The 18,254-nt window shown below is 42.1% G+C and overlaps 1 protein-coding gene across 3 annotated transcripts in view; it reads right to left on the bottom strand.

Annotated features, from left to right (window-relative positions):
- Positions 1-6,685: 6,685 nt before the first annotated feature.
- The window catches only part of atxn7l1 (ataxin 7-like 1), a 29,172-nt gene continuing 17,603 nt past the window's right edge, over positions 6,686-18,254 (bottom strand). For all 3 annotated transcript variants that reach the window (XM_080518075.1, XM_080518073.1, XM_080518074.1), the window contains 7 exons: positions 16,163-16,245; positions 14,130-14,380; positions 13,101-13,317; positions 12,250-12,371; positions 11,091-11,636; positions 9,997-10,243; positions 6,686-8,607 (listed from right to left, as the gene is read on the bottom strand). In XM_080518075.1, the coding sequence (XP_080374201.1) occupies positions 8,590-8,607; positions 9,997-10,243; positions 11,091-11,636; positions 12,250-12,371; positions 13,101-13,317; positions 14,130-14,380; positions 16,163-16,245 (1,484 nt within the window). In that variant the 3' untranslated portion in view covers positions 6,686-8,589. The remainder of the gene's footprint in view (positions 8,608-9,996; positions 10,244-11,090; positions 11,637-12,249; positions 12,372-13,100; positions 13,318-14,129; positions 14,381-16,162; positions 16,246-18,254) is intronic.

Raw genomic sequence — 18,254 nt, 5'->3', positions numbered from 1 at the left:
TGGAATCAAAATTATAATATTCATATGTGTGATGATCCTATTTTATTTTACTGTGTGGTTGGAAGGGAGGTAAATCTTTGTCACTGTGGGAAAATCTGACCTTATTTTGCCTAATTTTATAATAATATTACAGTCATGCATGTCCTTTTGCTTGTATGTATTCAGCCAACATTCGTTTGGTTCATCACAGTTCAAACACAACAGTCCCATTAATGGGCAATTTTGAAGCAAGCAGATTCAAACCTGTGACATTCTCACTGTGACTGAACAGAGCAAACCACTAAAACATGTTCCCACTTGAATTTAACTAGCACATTCAAAGCTGCAGCAGAGAGTCATAACTAATCAACTTTATTTATGAATCATTTATCTAAAAGTAGAAAAAAAATAATCTCTGGACTAGAATCATGCTTGGTGTAGTTCATATATGGTTATATTTCAGTTATAACAAACTAAACATAAAAAAAAAAAAAGTGGATGAAATTGAGTAGATCATAGAAACTTGCCTCATCACAGACAAACTTGCTTGCAGTGGATTCAACCAGTTCAAGAAATATCAGAGGATACAATAAATATATTATTTGATTGGCCAGGAGGTGAAAATGAATAGGCTTTAAATATCAAAATATCTTACAAGACACCATGCTGCTCCCAATAAAAACATAAAATCATCATAATTTCCTCAATCAAAATAGGAAAAATAGATTCATGTCATGTATATGTCTGTTTAAACAACTATCAAAAAAACTTTTTATATTAACTTTTGAGGCATACATCTCTTTATCTCTATGTAGATAGCCCATTTGATGGGAATATTTTATTTACACAAGCAATAAAACAAGATTATTGTGAAACTGTTAGAGATTGGAAAATGCTTTTCGATTGATAAATACAAAGAATTTCCTGAAGTCTGTGGTAAAACAATATTGCTCAAAAAAAACATAATGTTGCGTTTTATGTTATACAAGAGCCGTGGTAAACTCTTGCTAAAATAGAGAAATTGATTTGGGATCGAGCTGTGAAATAGCTAGTTTTTGATATATTTTCACAATCAAAAGTACTTCAAAGTGTTTCAGAGTACCTTAGCTCTAAACATATGGAGGTATCTGGATGTGGTGTTTATTTATTTATTTATCTAACATAAAGTTCTAGTTTTAGACCCACTGGGTCAGTAAAGAAAAAAAAGAACCGCAAGCTCCAGGATCATGTTGCATTCAGCTTTAAATGAATTATATGTTTAATGGTCACACAGAAATAACAGCATAAAGGGATCTGCACTGATCTTTCCAAATCACATGACTATAGACAAGTGTTGCTGCCTCTCATTTCCACATGGCTGCAAGAGGCAGTGTTGTTAGAATTGATGCTATCACAGAAGCCAGTTTCCCCTCCACCTGGTAACTCCTTTTAATAAGGAAACTGCACCAGCCCAAGGCCTTGAAATGCAAAAAAACAAAAACAAAAAAAACATGCCATCATTAAACCATAACTGTCACTCTTGTGTTACCTTATGTGGGCATAGTTAAGAAACGTTGTCCCGCAGTCACTAAGAAATGTCTGACATCTTGATCTGGATAAACCGTGAACTAATTGATGTGTTACACCTCCCTAAGTAAGGAATATTCTACCCTGTTAATACTTTTTATTTTATTTTCCCTACAAGTCGAGCATCTTGTGTTAGATCTGACCACTGTGGGAATTATGGCAAAGATCCCATCTTGAATACTCCCTCACAGAAAAAACACAAAAAAAACAAGCCTAATTCAAGTTAAGAAAAACACTCATGGCATTGAATGCAATGTTGGTCCAAAGCATGCTTCTTTTTTTTTTAGAGGAGTTTGAGGAGTTCTATGAGTTATAATCCCTGGCAGCTCTTTGCTTTAGGCCCATGAGAGCCCACAACAAAAGGTGCCCACCACTATCGTCTATACACAATTAACTAAAGCACCAGCATTATTCCATTATCATAAGAATGCTGTTTGCAATGGGGGGAGAAACTCCTCGGCATTCATGCACGTGGTCGAATGGAGTCTGAGCGCTTTTATCTTCTCAATTACATGCAGGCTGCATTCATCACACCACCTAGTGACATGTTGGGACACTTTTTTTGTGCATGAGAAATTATGCATTTTTGCTGGTAATTGAAATAGTGTGTTTGTAAATATAGCAAGAGGGGCTTATTTTGGGATTTGCTGCTGAATGATACTCGATTCCAAGGGGGATTGCAAAGACAAACCAGATGAACTGATTAGACTGATAAAAATCTTGTGTTATTCCCTAACAGGCCATTAAACTGGAGTGAAGATTAGAAGTGACAATGTTGTAAAGAAAACAGGACACCCGTAATCCGATTCATTAACTTTTGTCACAGATTTATGCAGTAAAAGTAGTTTATGACACTTTTTTTTTTTTGTCTCCTTCTTCTACACCTTTATAATGTTGCCAATCAGCCTCCTTAGGCTTGAGAGTATCTGCCATTGCTGGAAGCTGTGTGGTGGCTGCTGCAATTATGAATTCACAAGACAACCTGTGCAGCGATTGTTCATCCCAGCAGGAGGATCTGAATAAATGAAGACTAAATAAAAGCGTCTCCTCGCTCCGAGGTTAACATCGTTTGTTTTGAATCTCTTTCCTGAGTGCCTCTGATGTAATTTAAGGCTGATGAGATGTGGAAGGGGAGGTGGGAGGTGGGAGGTGGGGGGTGGGGGGTCACGTTGAGAGGTAACTGACCACAAGGTGTCAATGTTGCGGGCCTGTATGTCATTTGGGTGCATTACTGTAACGTAAAAATAATAAATAAATAACTAAAGCTGCGAGGAGAGCAGCGGGAAGAAATGCCTGCTGGATGTCATGCTCAAATAAATCTAATTGGATGTAGTGATTTGTCTGGAGAGCAGTAATAGATGGCAGTAGAGCCATCTGTACTTAGAACTACAGTGCTGTTTAGTGTTTGTCACAGCAGAAGCATACAGAGGCCTCCGTGATTTCAGCCCCAGGACCTGATCATAATCTAATTAATTTGTTGTACTCTTGCTTTTTTATGACTCTTATTCGTTTTTGTTTATTTCCACAAGTGACCACCTCTAAAAAACTGTCACCAGCCTGTGGGAGGAAAGTGGAGAAAACCAATGCATGCTTTGAAAGAACATGCAAATTCCATGCAGAAAGAGGAGTTGAACCGTCCACTCCCGCTGCTTCCATATCCTACTTCAGCTTAACTATGAGGACAATGGCTTAAATGCAGATAAATAGTTTAAGAAAATGGATCAATTCAGTGATCTAAAATCGTTCTGCAGAACAATGATCATGTAGAAAAAAAATGCAGGAGGGGCTCCATCCGTCCATCTTCTATACATACACACACACAGTTAATACACAAAATGAGAAGACCTGGAGAGAACCAATGCATGCACAGGGAGAACATGCAAACGCTACCCAAACAGTCGTATACCATCGTACTTTATGACGCAAGATCATGTGACTTTGCATGAACTCAGGTGAACTAAAAAATACTACAGAGGAGCGTTCAAAAGTTGTGCTGGGAAGAAGACACAATAATGTCAATTTTAACCGATTTATGAGTGTTTGCGAGAAAATGGGTGAAATGAAAACCTGAAAGACAGGCTGGATTTAAAAAGAAAAACAAAAGCTGCTGCTTTGTGAATATGAATGCGGCACCCAGGAGGTCACTGCTCTTCATTAAATGCATGAGAGGCCCTCAAATGACTGGAATAAAATTCAATGGAGTTTAAACTGTGATACCAGCAGGGTCTGACATGGCTGATCTTTGATGGAAATATAAGCACAGCAAAAGAAAACAGCAGTGGATTGAAAGAAACCGAAATTCAGATCTGCTGGATTGCAATAGTCCGACCAACTGTCAAATGTCCGACGTCTCACTGTTAATATGAGACACGCGAACAGAGTCGTGAGTGCAGATCGTTAAAGCAAGAGCCTGTCACTCATCTTTGATGGATGGATGGATGGATGGATGGATGGATGAAAGGATGGATGAATGGATGAACAAATAGATGGATGGACTTCACATATTTCGATTCCAACTCCAACTCAATGTCGTTGCATTTTCCCAAGCACCCAGAGAGAACCCATGAGAGCACAGGAAGAAAACGCAAACGTTAAAAGTTTTCCCGTCACGCAGCAGACTCAAACCCGACACCTTCCTGCTGTGAGGCGGCAGTTCAACCCACTTCCCCACTTCAGGGAGAACTGCTGTACAACTGCTGTGAATAAACCTCACTTTTCTGACGTTTAGACGAATCGAGTCGTCCCTCTTCTTCATTTGTGGCGCCGTCACAATCTGTCAAATCCACGATTTTACACGAGAGTGATCGATGCTGCTCACTCAGTTACTCACAAGATAAAAAAAAAAAACCAAAACAAAGCAAACAAACTAATGATTCCCCCTATTTCTTCTGTTCATTTTGTCGTCATTAGACCCTGCAGGTCTACAGTCACTTCTGACTCAGTCTAATTAGCAGTTCTACACAACAGTGACACGAGGCGCTTCCACAACAATCAGTGACCGCACAGACAAAAGAGGTTTTGTTTAAAAAAAAAAGGAAAAGAGAATAAATGGGGGCCCTTTTTAATAATTTTTTTTTGGTTGTCCAATCAGGACTCACAGCTCAACCTTGACCTGCCGAGTCATAAGCCGTCCTCTGGTGGGGAGGAAACTGCTGAGTCTTTCAAAGTAAAGCGCAGCACTGTTGTGTTGATAAAGGGGATCTGGCTGACAGCGATTAGTAAGAATGGAAGCCACAACGGCGAGGTTAAATAGTAGTGAAAGTTGCTTTGACTCATGTTTTATCCTCGAATACTCAAAACCCCCACCAGAGCGAGATGACTGCAGCAGATCCTTTAAGTCCTGGAAACTGCCTTGGTCATCCATGACCTCATGACCCCGAACCCTGGTTCACCGGTTTAAAAACAATCAAACATGAAGTTCTATGTTCAAGTCCGTGGTCACAATGACGAGGCTGATTTGTGTTTGTACAGATGAGTTGAATTGTTGTACACTTTTAACTCAAGAATCACCTAATTTAAAGTTCTAGAAAATCAATCATGCAACACAAAACCATCAGGGGGACAGTTTTGAAAACAAACGCTGTAGTTTGAATTAACAACTTATGTTTTTTTTTTTGTTTTTTTTTAAGAAAGCAGTAAAAATTCTCATTTGGTTGCTGATATAGCTCAAGTTGATGCCTCCACACAGAGTTAACAGATAAAGTGTTCCCTGTATTTTCAGCCTGTACGCGAGTGGGTTTTCTTTGGGTCCAGTTTCCTTCCAAAGTCCACAAACACTCGAGGCCAGTGGTATCAAACACATTGTAGTTCAGGCGCTGCACACAGCTCCGCTTCATCTTGGGTGGGACAGATCGGTAAAATAGTGCCATAGCAACCTTCAAATATTACCTTTTTCTCTGTTGTGGCACAGAATATACGGAATATAAACATTATATTTTCTCAAAATCGAACAACTTCTACAAAAAATGTATACAATCTCTTCATAAAGACAATTTAAATGATACATTCTGCTGCAAAATACAATGAAATGTAAAAAACAAACCTTGTAAAACGGTTTTATTTTGGGTGTTTTTTCAAACTCACCCTGACAAGAGGTGTATTGATTAATGCCGTCACCTTAGCCTGTGTTGAAATACCAATCAGCTTTTTTTTTTGGCATGTTCTCCCCGCGTGTGTGTGTGTGTGTGTGTGTGTGTGTGTGTGTGTGTGCGTGTGGTTGTCCGTCTCTTTGTCTCTGCCCTGTGATCAACCACTTTTGGGTTTGGGAACTAGTGATGTGTTAGATTGCTCATTACTGTGGTCATAACAGAGTTAAAGCATTACTAATGAATGGGTTACTGGCATCACTGCTGCTAACTTAAATAAAGTAAAAAATAAAAAGTTTCCTTTGAAATTTTTACAATTTGGTTGTTTGATGGGCCAGTTTGGAGCCTCTTGTGGGCTGGTTTTGGTCCACGACCCTATCAAATATATATATATATATATATATACACAATTGTTTTACAAAAAAAAAAATTACCGTAGTGACTTCGACGAAAAAGAAACACGTTATATCTGCGCGACTGTCCACTATCCTGCTGTGGCAATTTTTCATTTGAAGGATTAATATCTTTATATTACCTTCAGCAGTTACCTTGTGAACTAAGACAGCCTAAAAGTTTCTACAAACCTTCCTTTTCAAATTAAATGAATGATTAATTTTGTTTAATCGGAGTTGGGAGCTTGTCTAGCCGTTTCAGAAAAAACTGTGGGATCCAATATATCTATCCGTACTTGGAAAACATCTCCTTAAACTTTACGGTAATAAAGCCAACAGCCCTCAAACCCGTTTCCAAAAAAAGGCAGAAATGAAAGTGGACCTGGAAATCTCAGAAGACCCCCGCAGTCATCAGTGAGGATGTGCTGCCTCCAAAAAGCTGTGAGAAATCACAGCTTGGACATTCTGGACTCGCAGAACTGGCACCGGGCTGCTGGGGGCAAAAATAAGAATAAATACAAAAACAACAATACAAACAAATCACGAGACACAAACTACATTTTTTATAAAAAAAAAAAAAAAAAAGAAGAAGTTTAAAATACATTCAATTCATATTTGCATCGATGAGAAGCAGATAATACAAAAAAAAAACCCACACAAACCCACTTTCAATCATTTAATAAAAGCTTGGATACAGGACCATTTGTACAGCATGTGTTACATTATTTTGATGGGAAATCCTTATTGTAATCCAACTGCAGGACTGAATAACACCCCACCCCTCAAAAAAAAAAAAAAAAATCAAACACGGCATCATACATGACATTCAACATTCACCACAGTTTGGATCGGATCATAACAACAGTGTGCCGGTTCACGGGCCAACTGACCAGAGGAAATACTTTCCTCCTTCTCTCACTATCGTAGCCAGAAAACCTTAAAAATATATAATTTTCAATATCTCAAATATTTATATAAATAGAATTTGATTAAATATCTGGGCAATATGACAATGTGCAAAACAAAACAAAAGAAAAAAAGAAAATGGAACGAGGAGGGTTTGAAAATAAACTGTTAACACCTCCAGAAGATTTAACAGCAAAGACGAGAAACGACAGCTCTGAGATTTGTACATTTTAGCTGCAACAAAACAGTAACTTCCCACTTTTACAACTATAAACAGTGAGTCAGGGGGGTGAATCCTTCCCCCGGAAAAATTCAATGTAAAGGTTACAATCTTTCATCTGTGGACACATGTAAAAGGGGGATGAAATGAATTTTTCCACTCAAGCCGATGATTTGTAGCGACTGAAAACCACGAGTGAAAACCTCACGTTATAGCAACGCTGAGCTTTTGGGTGATTTTGAGTTTTTCCTGCGTCGGAGCGTCGAGGCCACACAACAGACGATTGCGCCAAAGAGATCTGCTTAATTTTGCACCCAAAAGGCTTGTCGGCTGTACGAACCAGGTGCATCTCCAGTGAAACAAAGACCAGCGGGCAGGCGTCGCGTCATGACACTCATGTGAGCTGGAGAGTCTCACACGCCGATGAATAACGCGTCTTTAATGGGAAGCACTTTTGAGTACAAATAACAACCGGTTATGTACAATTCCGATCGTCGTCTGCGCTGAGAGACGACGACGACATAGAAATACGAGAAGTCCTTGCGAGTTGGTTTCCACCAGCTGAAGAGATGTGCGACGGCTTGAACGCAAATCGCGACACGTTCACCAGCGGCGGCCACGGGTAAAGACGGGACGCTTTCCCAGGTAATCTAAAGGTTGGTTTGCTTTTACACTCATGACGACATTCAGTTTGTCATTTTTATCCCCTTGATTGTTCACCAATTCTACCAATAGTTCCAAAAAAAAAACAAATGGGAGGGGGAGCAATAAGTGCACTTTGAACACAGGCATGCCGGGTTGGGACAGGGAGCGCGAGGGAGACGGTAAACACGAGGATTTGACAAAAGTTGTTTTGGTACGCAAAGAAACAAGGAGAAGAGGACGAGGAGGCGAGAGGAGGAAAGTTGGATAAAACCCGACCGGACCTGCTGTTAGCTCTCCTGGCTTTGTGCAATGAGGAAAAGACTGCAATAAAGAGGGGTGGGGGGGGGGGGTTTGAGGCGGCGCAGCTGAAGTCTGAGTCCTACAGTGGTCGTGTCGGTCAGTCTTTCAACCATTCAACTTCCCAAAATAATCGCAGATATTACTCCAGAAATATCTACAGGTGGGTCTTATGCACAAACGCCTTGAAAACTTGAGGCAAATTCCCTTTTCGGAGGAGAGGGTCTTTGAAATCTGGTTTGGTGAAGACCGCCAACCAACCACAGCGAGGCAGAGCAGCCCTCCGGGCAAAATGATCCAAGGCGAAGGACAGGAAGTCACTGCCCGTCAACTTCGGCGCCCCCGCCGTCGCAGCGCGGCGGCTGAACCCGCAACGGCCACTGGGTGGAGAGGAGGCGTCCGACCGCCGCCGTCACGTGGAAGGGTGGTGAGGTCAAAGGTCACAAACGGTGGCGTCCCGCACAGCTGCCCAACGTCCGGCCCGCGAAACTGGTTTCTGTCAGTGATGCAACTTGGCCTGCGGAGAGAAAACAAGAGGTTTATTCAGCCATTTAATGCAACGAAGCATTCGAGTATTAAAGAAGATCCAGCGGTGAGTAAGCAGGTAACACATCTAAAACAATTAGAAACTCTTTTCCGATGCGTTCACATATTAAAACGCAACAGATGTTTTAATCTAAGGTTATACTAGAGGCTTTTACATGTTCTACAACATAATCTGAATATTTTTAATTCAGGCTGTCTCAGTGAAAATAAGTTAAGTTTGATCAGTTTAGTGAATCTGGACAAGTGAGATTTAGTATCTCAAAAACCAAGAGTAACACATTTACTCATTTGAAACAATGAAATGATCATTATACGTTTTAGGGAAATCTGACGTTCTGACTTGTGCGTGCATACGCTTGTGGAGAAATTGCCGTTTCTCTTTCCTGTGCGATTTCTGACTGATAACTGCCATCTCAGAGACGAGTCGACGGACACACCAGCAGAGCAGGAAACAAACTAAATCGAGAGAAAACAGAATTCACCCGACCCAAACAGCCTCACTTCCTTCCAAAAGGCTCAGTGGGCAGATACACGTCCGATACTGTTGGCAAGACTTTTGGAGATTACCGGAAGACAAGGCTATTATTGATGATCTTTTATTTGTAATTAATCAAACAATATTTTCCTCTGACCATAAAGATTTGTGATTTTTTTCCTCCAAAATGATAAATTAAAAAAAAAACTAAAAACAAAACCTGACCATGTTTGACGAGCAGAGCTTTGGAATAAATGTGTTTTATTTTTTTCTAAGATGACAATAGAGACATTGCCATTATAACCATTCATTAAAGTTCACTGGTTCGAATCCTGCTTCGTATCAATTCCAAACATTGTGCACTACTGAGGTTGATTAAAATGTGACAAATAAAAGTTAAAATTTCAATAAAATAAGACTCTGAAAATAGTTGGATTGCCCCTCAGAGGCATCTACAACATGATAGTGATCCTGTGTCTTAAAACTAAAACCTTACTGAAGCACCTTTTAGTGAAAAAAAACCCTCTTTCAAACATTGTTTGAAGTCCAGCTGGTATCTAATGGCTTCTTTTCTGTTTTTCTTTTCTGTTTTTGCTTACAAACATAAAAAAAAAAGGAGCGATCTCCATAACAATAAGATAAACGAACAGACAAGATTGAAAGCTGAGGGGGAGGTGAAGATTTTCTGTGTTTGACCCAAAAATAAACAATGTGTTCCCTGTTGATCGCGGATCAATATTAGCAGCTTATTGCGAGACGTCCTTTTGAAGCTGATGCACAAAGAAACTCCCAGCTGACTCAGAGATTGATTTGAAAAATAAATAAATTCCAACCTGAACACAACAAAGTATATCCAGTAAAACAATGTCAACCGGTGACACATACCTGTCTGGACGACTCGGGCCCTGAAGCCAGAATGCTGTCGTTTCCTTTCCCGAAGAGGCCCTCCAGCGCGTCTGACCTGCTCAGTTTGCTGGCTTTACCTCTGTATGAGCTGGGACTCCTTCTCTTCCTCCCTTCGGCCCCTCCCCCGTAAGCCAAGGGCCCGGTGGGGGGCGCCATGGGCTGATGGGGGGCCGAAGTCGGCTCTCTGTTGGGCGAGTAGGGTATGCTGGAGGCAGCGTGTTCACGGCTGAAGAGGAAAAGAGGAGAAAATAACTATTAATGACATTTATGAGCTCCAGAATGATTGATTTGATTTATATTATCATTGATTACAGAGACTCATAGGACCAAAAAATGTCTTAACAGCATGCTCTCTATATACATATATATATATATATATATATTTTTTTTTTAACAAATCACCAGCTCATTTGTACAGATTTAGAATTTTTTTTTATGTCAAAAAAACAAAAAAAAAGTATTTGGATGCTGAAGCAATGCAAATTAATTTAAATTTTAATTAAGTTTTGCAACAGTTGTCACATGCAGCAGATGGGGTGACAATATAGAGAAACGCCTTTCATCTGTGGACAAAAAAAAAGAAAAAAAGAAGCGAAAAACAGCATCAAACGGGTCGATTATTTTCCGCACTGTGGGAGAGTCGCCCTCCTGTAACACAAGTGGAAGAGCCACCTTTTTGTACTGCAACACATCAGAAAACTGAAGTACGGACGCCGATAAATGATGTTCACGGCATTTATGTCGATTTACGCTTATCGAAGAAGAATCTCACGCAGACACTTTGCCTGATTTTAAGGCTTCAAAGCCAACTTACAAAACATAGAAAATGAAATATCAGCAGCTGTTGCTGTGATATGTAGTATGCTGATTATGGGAGCTTGTAACCAGATGTTGGCTGGATTTGAATCCCGATGCGAGTCCCTGAGCAAGGCACTTTACCTCAACGGGTACGTGAGGAACGACATTTGGCTTAAAACTTGTGCCGAATCACACAAGTCGACAAATTCTTTTCTTCTGTAAGCAGATAAGAAACTCGCGCTGTGAGTTTTTGTCTTTACGACCTCAGGACTCACCTGTTCTGCGAGTTGTGGCTTTGGGACCCCTCGGGTTTGGACAGCCAGTCCTCTGAGCTGCTCCAGAGTCCTCCGTCCCCGCGGCCGAGTCCCTTCCTCCTGGTAGGGGAAGCAGCAGCAGCAGCAGCAGCAGCAGCAGCAGCAGCAGCCACTGAGCCTTGTAACGTTGGATGAAAGCTGCTGCCGTTCCTCTTGTGATTCGCCACAGTTGGAAGCGAGGAGGGAGACGAGTAAAAAGAGTTCTTCCTCCTTTTGGATCCCGCTGCGGGGTCCTCCGTGTCTTTGGATGGGCGGCTGGCTTTGTGTGCGCCGTTGCGGGCTTTCCCCTGCGGGGAGTCTCTGATGTTGAAGACTACGGCCGTCGCTGACGACTGAGGGAACGTGGCGGTGTAGGAGAGGGCGCTGGAGGGGGAGGCGGGCAAAGGAGCGTTCTGGGAAGTAATGGAGGCGGTACCGGAGGGTGAGGAGGAGGAGGAGGAGGAGGAGGAGGAGGAGGAGGAGGAGGAGGAGGAGGAGAGTAGGCTGTCAGCTGCCAGAGGCACCTTCCTGAAAAACAGAGGGGACGAACTTTCCATTAAGAAAAAAAAAAAAAAAATCAGAGCATCCCACAGTTCTCCCAGAGATAATATTTAATCATCAGCTCAACTTCACATAAAAAAATTGATTTATCAGATTTTTTTCCTTTGGTGCTGCTGTTACTCTCAAGATGTGTTTTCAACATGATCCAAACAAATCGTTTTTTTTCTAAACTTTGTTTAATCAATCTAAAATCCTGAAAGCAACTAGGCCTACCATGTAATGTCTTTGGATAATCCCGTTAACACTCTGCATGGATCACTAATGTGATTGCATTGTTTACCTGAACAACAGGTGTAAAACACATTTACATTGAGCTGCTTCTTCTTTACTCTTCATAAATTAAACACGAACACTGGCTCATACGAGCATTAAATCCAATTTAGCTTATTCTTATCATAAGTGGTGCCTGATAACATCCACGCTGCATTTCAAACAATTTCTTCCCGTCTTTAGAGATAAGAGATTCCAATAATTGATTTCAATGTGCGCTTTGTACGTTTTCACGCCCGACATTTGTTATTGAAACATGGCTTAGAGAAAGGAAAAGCAAATCCGCTATGAAAGTGGTGCGGGGGATCACCTCCACATTTGTGCGTTGAGGTGTTTCTCCACCATGCTCTGGAGCGCCAGCCTCATCCGGTCCCACCGCCTGTCGAACACGTAGTGGCCCCGTCCCATGAGCCGGCTGCTGAAGACGCAAAACTTGAGGGCAAAAGACGGAAACACAGAAGTGAGAGGGATAAAGGAGGACGGCCAAAACGCAGGCACATACGGGAAGAACACGCAAAATTCACACAGGCAGGCCGGCAGGCAGAATTTCATCAATGCCGATTGTTTCCAGTCTTTACATTTTTGCTGCTTTCCATTTACTTTTAACACAAAAAGGCAGGAGAAGTCAACCTTTAAAATTCAATTTTAAATTAAAAGTTAATAAAAGATAAATTTTTGGGATGGGCATTCAACTATATCCCAGATTTTTGAAAATCAAACTTAAGCGCTCACTAATCTCGCGTTTTACTTTCCTTCTTTTATTTGATTAAAATAGAATTTGAAAGAAAATGTAAAATATTGTCTGAAACTTGCCTCCGGTATGTTTGAGTGCGACAAGAGCTTGACTCAGCACAATCTTGATTGGCTACTGTGTGAACATTACATGTTGACCTGCTTGATAATGATGTCAAAATGATATCAGAGTGAACAGGCAGCCATTGTCAACAGAAACATGCCCACTGCACGAGGGGCGTGTTGATAAATCAGGGGAAAATGGCAAGGGAGCGGCCACAATTTTCACTGTGACTGTGACACAACATTTGTTTACTCCAATGTGTTCCGCTTGTGATTAGCACCGGGATTGTCCATCAATTTGCCATTTGTGAAATGCAGTTTAGTGCAAGTATGGTAGCAAAAGACAGTAACAACTCAACCATTTACCCCTGAAGGCTGTGGGTGACGAGTGGAGTAGTGTAAAGCAGGTCCGCTGGTGTCTTCTGGAGTCTCTGCGTCTCCCTCGTCGCTGGAGAGCCGTCCACCGTCCCCCGCCGTCGCCACCCAGCTGTGGGGGGACGGCTCCGAGGTGGAGACGAGGGCTGGAGCCGCCGCCGCTGGGAGCGGAGGAGCGGAGGTCGATGCAGAGGAGCCGCCCGGAACCCTGCGGAGGGCAGATTAGAGAGAGAAAGGATGAATTAGACGGAGGAACAAGGTGGTTAAAGGGATGAAGAATAGCGGAGAGTAAAAAGAAGGGGGGGGGGGGGGGGGAACATAAACGCCAAACAGAGAAACAGGCGGTAGAAAGAAAGAGACTCTCATATCATCGTGCCCATCTTCACACAGAAGTTATTGTTGTACAAAATAAATACCGAAGTGCTAAAATAACTTCTCAAACAGAAACTCATTCACTGAATAAAAACAAGAAATGAGCCTCTCATGAAACTTTCACAAGCGGCCCTCTTTTCTCACAACCAGTGTTGACAGCACCCCCTGGTGGACATAACACGAAGAGCCGACGAGGCAGTAAAAAAAGAAAAAAAAAAATCTAAAATCAATCAGTCTGGTTAAAGTGAGTATAAACTTGTAAAAGTAACTTACTTTTCGTTTCAGTGTGGGCTCAGTTGTCAATAACTAACATAAACAAGCAATAACGTTACTATTGAAATAATAGTTTTTTCTTAAAAGCACAGATTAAATTAAAAAAATAAGAAAAACGACCAAAAAAAATCACTTTGAAAAAAGAAAGTCTATATATTTACCCAAATATATGTGTAAAAATCATTATATTCATAAAGTTGATACAATTAATGATAATGGATTTCATTTATATAGAACATTGTCACCACTTTAGCATTCTCAAAGTACTTTACACACTCACACTTTTCCTCACATTCAAATCAAAACACCATCCTTGAGATTAGAAGATGACGCACAATGGCCAAACCCTTAACATCTGTAAACCTGTCGCCCCACCTCGGTATGTGTGCGTTGGCCAGCCGGAGCCTCAGCGTGGATAGCAGGCGTCCGTTGGGGCAGTGAGACTTGCTGGGACTCGCGGCCTCGGCTGACGCGATGCTCTGGCCGGAGCTCTCCTTCCCTCCCTGCGCGCCGTCCTTCTCCTTCGACACCTCCTTCTCTTTGGCACGCCCCTTGTGCTCGGCCAGGAGGACGTCGAACTGCTTCCTCCGGCCGGGGACGGCTCGGCGATGGGTTAAAGAGTGAGTCTGTACGTAAAAAAGATCAAGCTTAACAACAAGACGCCCTTCCTCCCCGTGAGAGTTGAGGGATGTGTGGGGAAACGTTGGGCGACTTCCAGAGAGAGTTTGTTAATGAAAATATTGATCTGTGACGTGCAAACGGGCTTCGACATCCCTGAGAGCTGCATTGTACTCGAGCTGTCGGCGCAGCTTCCAAACGGCTTCCCACAAATCACTGCTGGGCGCTGCCGCGCACGTCACACCACACTAACGCCGGTAAATATTACCTGCGCCCGGGCAAGCTTGTATACCCTTCCTGGTACTTTGGAAGGTAACCACGCGTCAAACATTTGGTTTTCCAATAGTTATTTACACAGTCTGTTAGAGAGAGGCTGTGGAATTACTGGTTTAAAGAGGTGGAACGGCCTGTGTGTGTGTGTGTGTGTGTGTGTGTGTGTGTGTGTGTGTGTGTGTGTGTGGAGGGAGAGAGAGAAATTCTTCCTGCGCTCGTTTTCAAAGGAAACATTGTGGGCCGGGGCCCCTTCAAACACCTGGAGGGATCATAAATCATCATCCCGACGTTCCTCTCAGCTGAAGAGGAACATGACGGGTCGCCGATTTAAAAGGTGAAGCAAAAACAAGGGGCAATGTCGGCGCTTTGTCTTCATGTTCATCTGCCCTTACTTCAGCAAGGTGAGAGAGCTCCGAGGACGGCGAGTGACGGGCGGCTCCTCGATCCCAACTGAATGGAGATGATGGCTGATGTCAAAGTGACAATTCAAAATTCGAAAAGTTTCTTTGTGAATGGACAATTCTGTTCTTTCAACTCTATTAAGCAAATTGAGTTATTACGGATATTTAACTTACATTAATATATTACTACGCAACTGATTCCACCTGTAGAAGACATACACGTCATGTCATAATTGAGCAAAAATCATGTTTGAAACTGTGAGTGCACAGCCACAAATCCACACCGGTGCTCAAACTTTAACTTTCTTTGCTCCGCAGGTTGGATCTCTCATCCATGTAAAGTTCTCTGAATATTAAGAACTCATCTGTTTTCAACAAATACCCTCGCAGGAGCCTTGATTTGAAAACAATAGCTTGAAGAATTACCACTGTGCGTGTTTGATGACTCAGACGTTTGACATTGTGTCACAGGAAGTGCGAATGAAGGAATTCAAGGCGAGAATATCCAGTATTTTGAGGAAGGGAACTATAAAGGCTGGTTGGAGCTCCTTTCTTTTTGTTTGGACATGGATCATATCACATCAAAGTTGTCCATCTGGGATGACATGACACACCTTTTGATTTGGTTTTGTTTGCTTCTATATTCTATCTCCTTGCACCTCCTAAACATGCCTCAAACCCATAAATGACCGCCATCACCAAACAAAACACACTCGTCTGCTACACCTTTACTTAATACCTAGTCTGAAGTGATTAGTAAACCTCGGCTGAGGTAATTAAAGAGCAGTAAAATAAGAGTATTACTGCTAAAAGCTGTTGTAGCCTCATCCAACGCCTATAATTACCCCCATCGAGGGAAATGTCGGCCCTGTAATGCTTCAGCGCTGCTAACCAGCATTAACAGAGTACCGGCAGTGCAGACGTGAGAGACGGAGGCAGTGCTGATGTGAGCGCCCCCTTCGATATCATTACTCTCTTAAACAAAGCTGCTTTCCTGGCGAGACGGGAGGAGCTTGCAGAAAGGCTCAGGCAGTATAAAGGCCTCCGCAGAAACCAGAGCGGGAGGTGGCGAGTGTGCGCGGCCGGTGTATTTGTGTGTGTTTTGTTTGTCGTTACCTTGCAGGTGAGAGACCGCGTGCAGGGTCGTTTCGTCTCGGGGTCCTGCACTCCACAGTGCTTGTTAGGATCAAACACTCTCCCTGTGAAACACACACACACACACATTATACTAAAAGACTATCATTGGGTAATCTCTTCATTCCTTAAATCACATTTGATGGGAGTGGGAGCGCCGCAGCACCACGAGTGAATTAATTTGCCCCTTTCGAGACAGCCGTTCACTCATTATTGCCACTCATAATTGTCTGTTCACATATTCCAGTGTGCACTTGATTATTTCGGCATTGGAGGTTGAGGGCCACCCTGGTAGCGCGCCGCGGGACGCTATTAAACGCGGTTCCTGTATCAAACGTGGAAACTTTGAGCACATCTTCCACACTGCAAAACACGCTTCAGCCCTAATGAAAGGAATCCGTGGGGGGAATGTACTCCCGATGATGAAATGCAACCCTCACCTTTTAACAGTTCTGCAAAAATCTTGATGTGAAGTTGCACAACAGAAGGAGTACCGGTACACATATGTGGCACATCGATTTATTTGAAGCTGTTACAATCAACGTTTTTGTCTTTAAATAAATGCTTGGATGCATTTTGAACTCTTGATTTAGATTTCATGGCTGTAGAATGGTTAAAAAAAATGTGTTTCTTTAAAGTGTCATGAGACACGAGACACTCATGTTATGAATATATATCGTCTGACTGTACAGCCATACAACCTTCTTGCCACTATATAAACTTTAGCAGAAATGATTGTGAGAATTAAGCAAGCTAAATCCTTTCGGCACCGCCGGATAAGAATACGAGTGATAAAGTGTGTTTGGTCTCTTTAAGAGTTCTTTGGTCCGACCTGCATTCACACATCAATCCAACTTCAATCAAACTGCCCCCCGAGTTCGATTAGATTATTAGAATTGAAAGCTGGGGTCTCTGCTACGGAGGGAGATTAACCTCTTTGTGATCTGAATTCGCTCGGCTCGATGTCAGATAAGTAGCACATGAAGATGGTTATCAACTAGGTGATTGAAACCAACCTTTTTTTTAAATCTACCTCTGTGTCCCTTCACGGGGGGGAAAGTGTTTGTTGATACGGCCAATTGGATTATAAGGATCATCCAGGCAAAAAGCCTCATGGCTGCAGAAGCCAAAAAAAAAAAAAAGGAGAGTTAATGTGTAAATCAGTGGGATTCCAATATAAATTCCCCACAATTATTGAATGATCATATCTCACTGGAGTAATGTGTGTCACACATTTTTGAAAGGGCTGTAAAGTTTGTTGTTAGACCATTTTATGCAGAAGTCTGTCCTTCAAAAATGTGTATTTTTTTAAAAAGGACTCCATGAGAGGGGGTCAGAGGGGTGGTATGTATCAATCCAGCAATTCCATCCATTGTGTGAAAAAACTTTATCAGTGAAGGCAGGGTTCACCTTGGACAGGTCACTCCCTGAAACACTCTTATTATTCAAGAACATCGTTCTAGAGGAAATAAGAGGCTCTTTTTGAAGAAAGCTGATTAGTTAGAAATCTGATTAGTAGTGGATCAGTCGATCGTCTTTCGATCTTGAACATCGCCGGCTCCTGGCGCACTTTGATTGATTCAATTAAGATCTGACCAAACACGTCCGAACAGGCGTGAGACAAAAGGCCAAGGGATCTTCTCTGTTGGTGTGTTTAACGGACGACGTCCTGCTGATATATTTGATAAGCTGATCAGTGAGACTCGTCTCGATTCTGCAGGGCGAGACAACAGCCTGAACTAGGATTGGTGCAACACGATGATTGTGTATATATGTAATATAAATACAAAACAAGGAACCGACTAATGGAATCAAACATTAAATACGAATTACGTAAAAAAATAGGGTTTTTTTGCACTTTCAAGTAGTTTAACATTGGAGAAGCGATACAACTAAGGCCTTATTTACATTCTCAAGTAAAAACGCAAAACTTTTATTCTGTTATGCGTGTCCATTCAAACAACAACGGTCAGAGGCACAGCAAAGCCACGTATTGTTCCCTGCATGCATGCGTGTGTGGTTTCACTACACGAACAACCGACAGCGCCAACCCGTGGCCCGACATACTAACTAC

This window comes from Blennius ocellaris (genome assembly GCF_963422515.1).
Source record: "Blennius ocellaris genome assembly, chromosome: 22".
NCBI lineage: Eukaryota > Metazoa > Chordata > Actinopteri > Blenniiformes > Blenniidae > Blennius > Blennius ocellaris.
The sequence above is the reverse complement of the archived record's forward strand: the minus strand, read 5'-3'. Positions and strand labels throughout refer to the sequence as shown.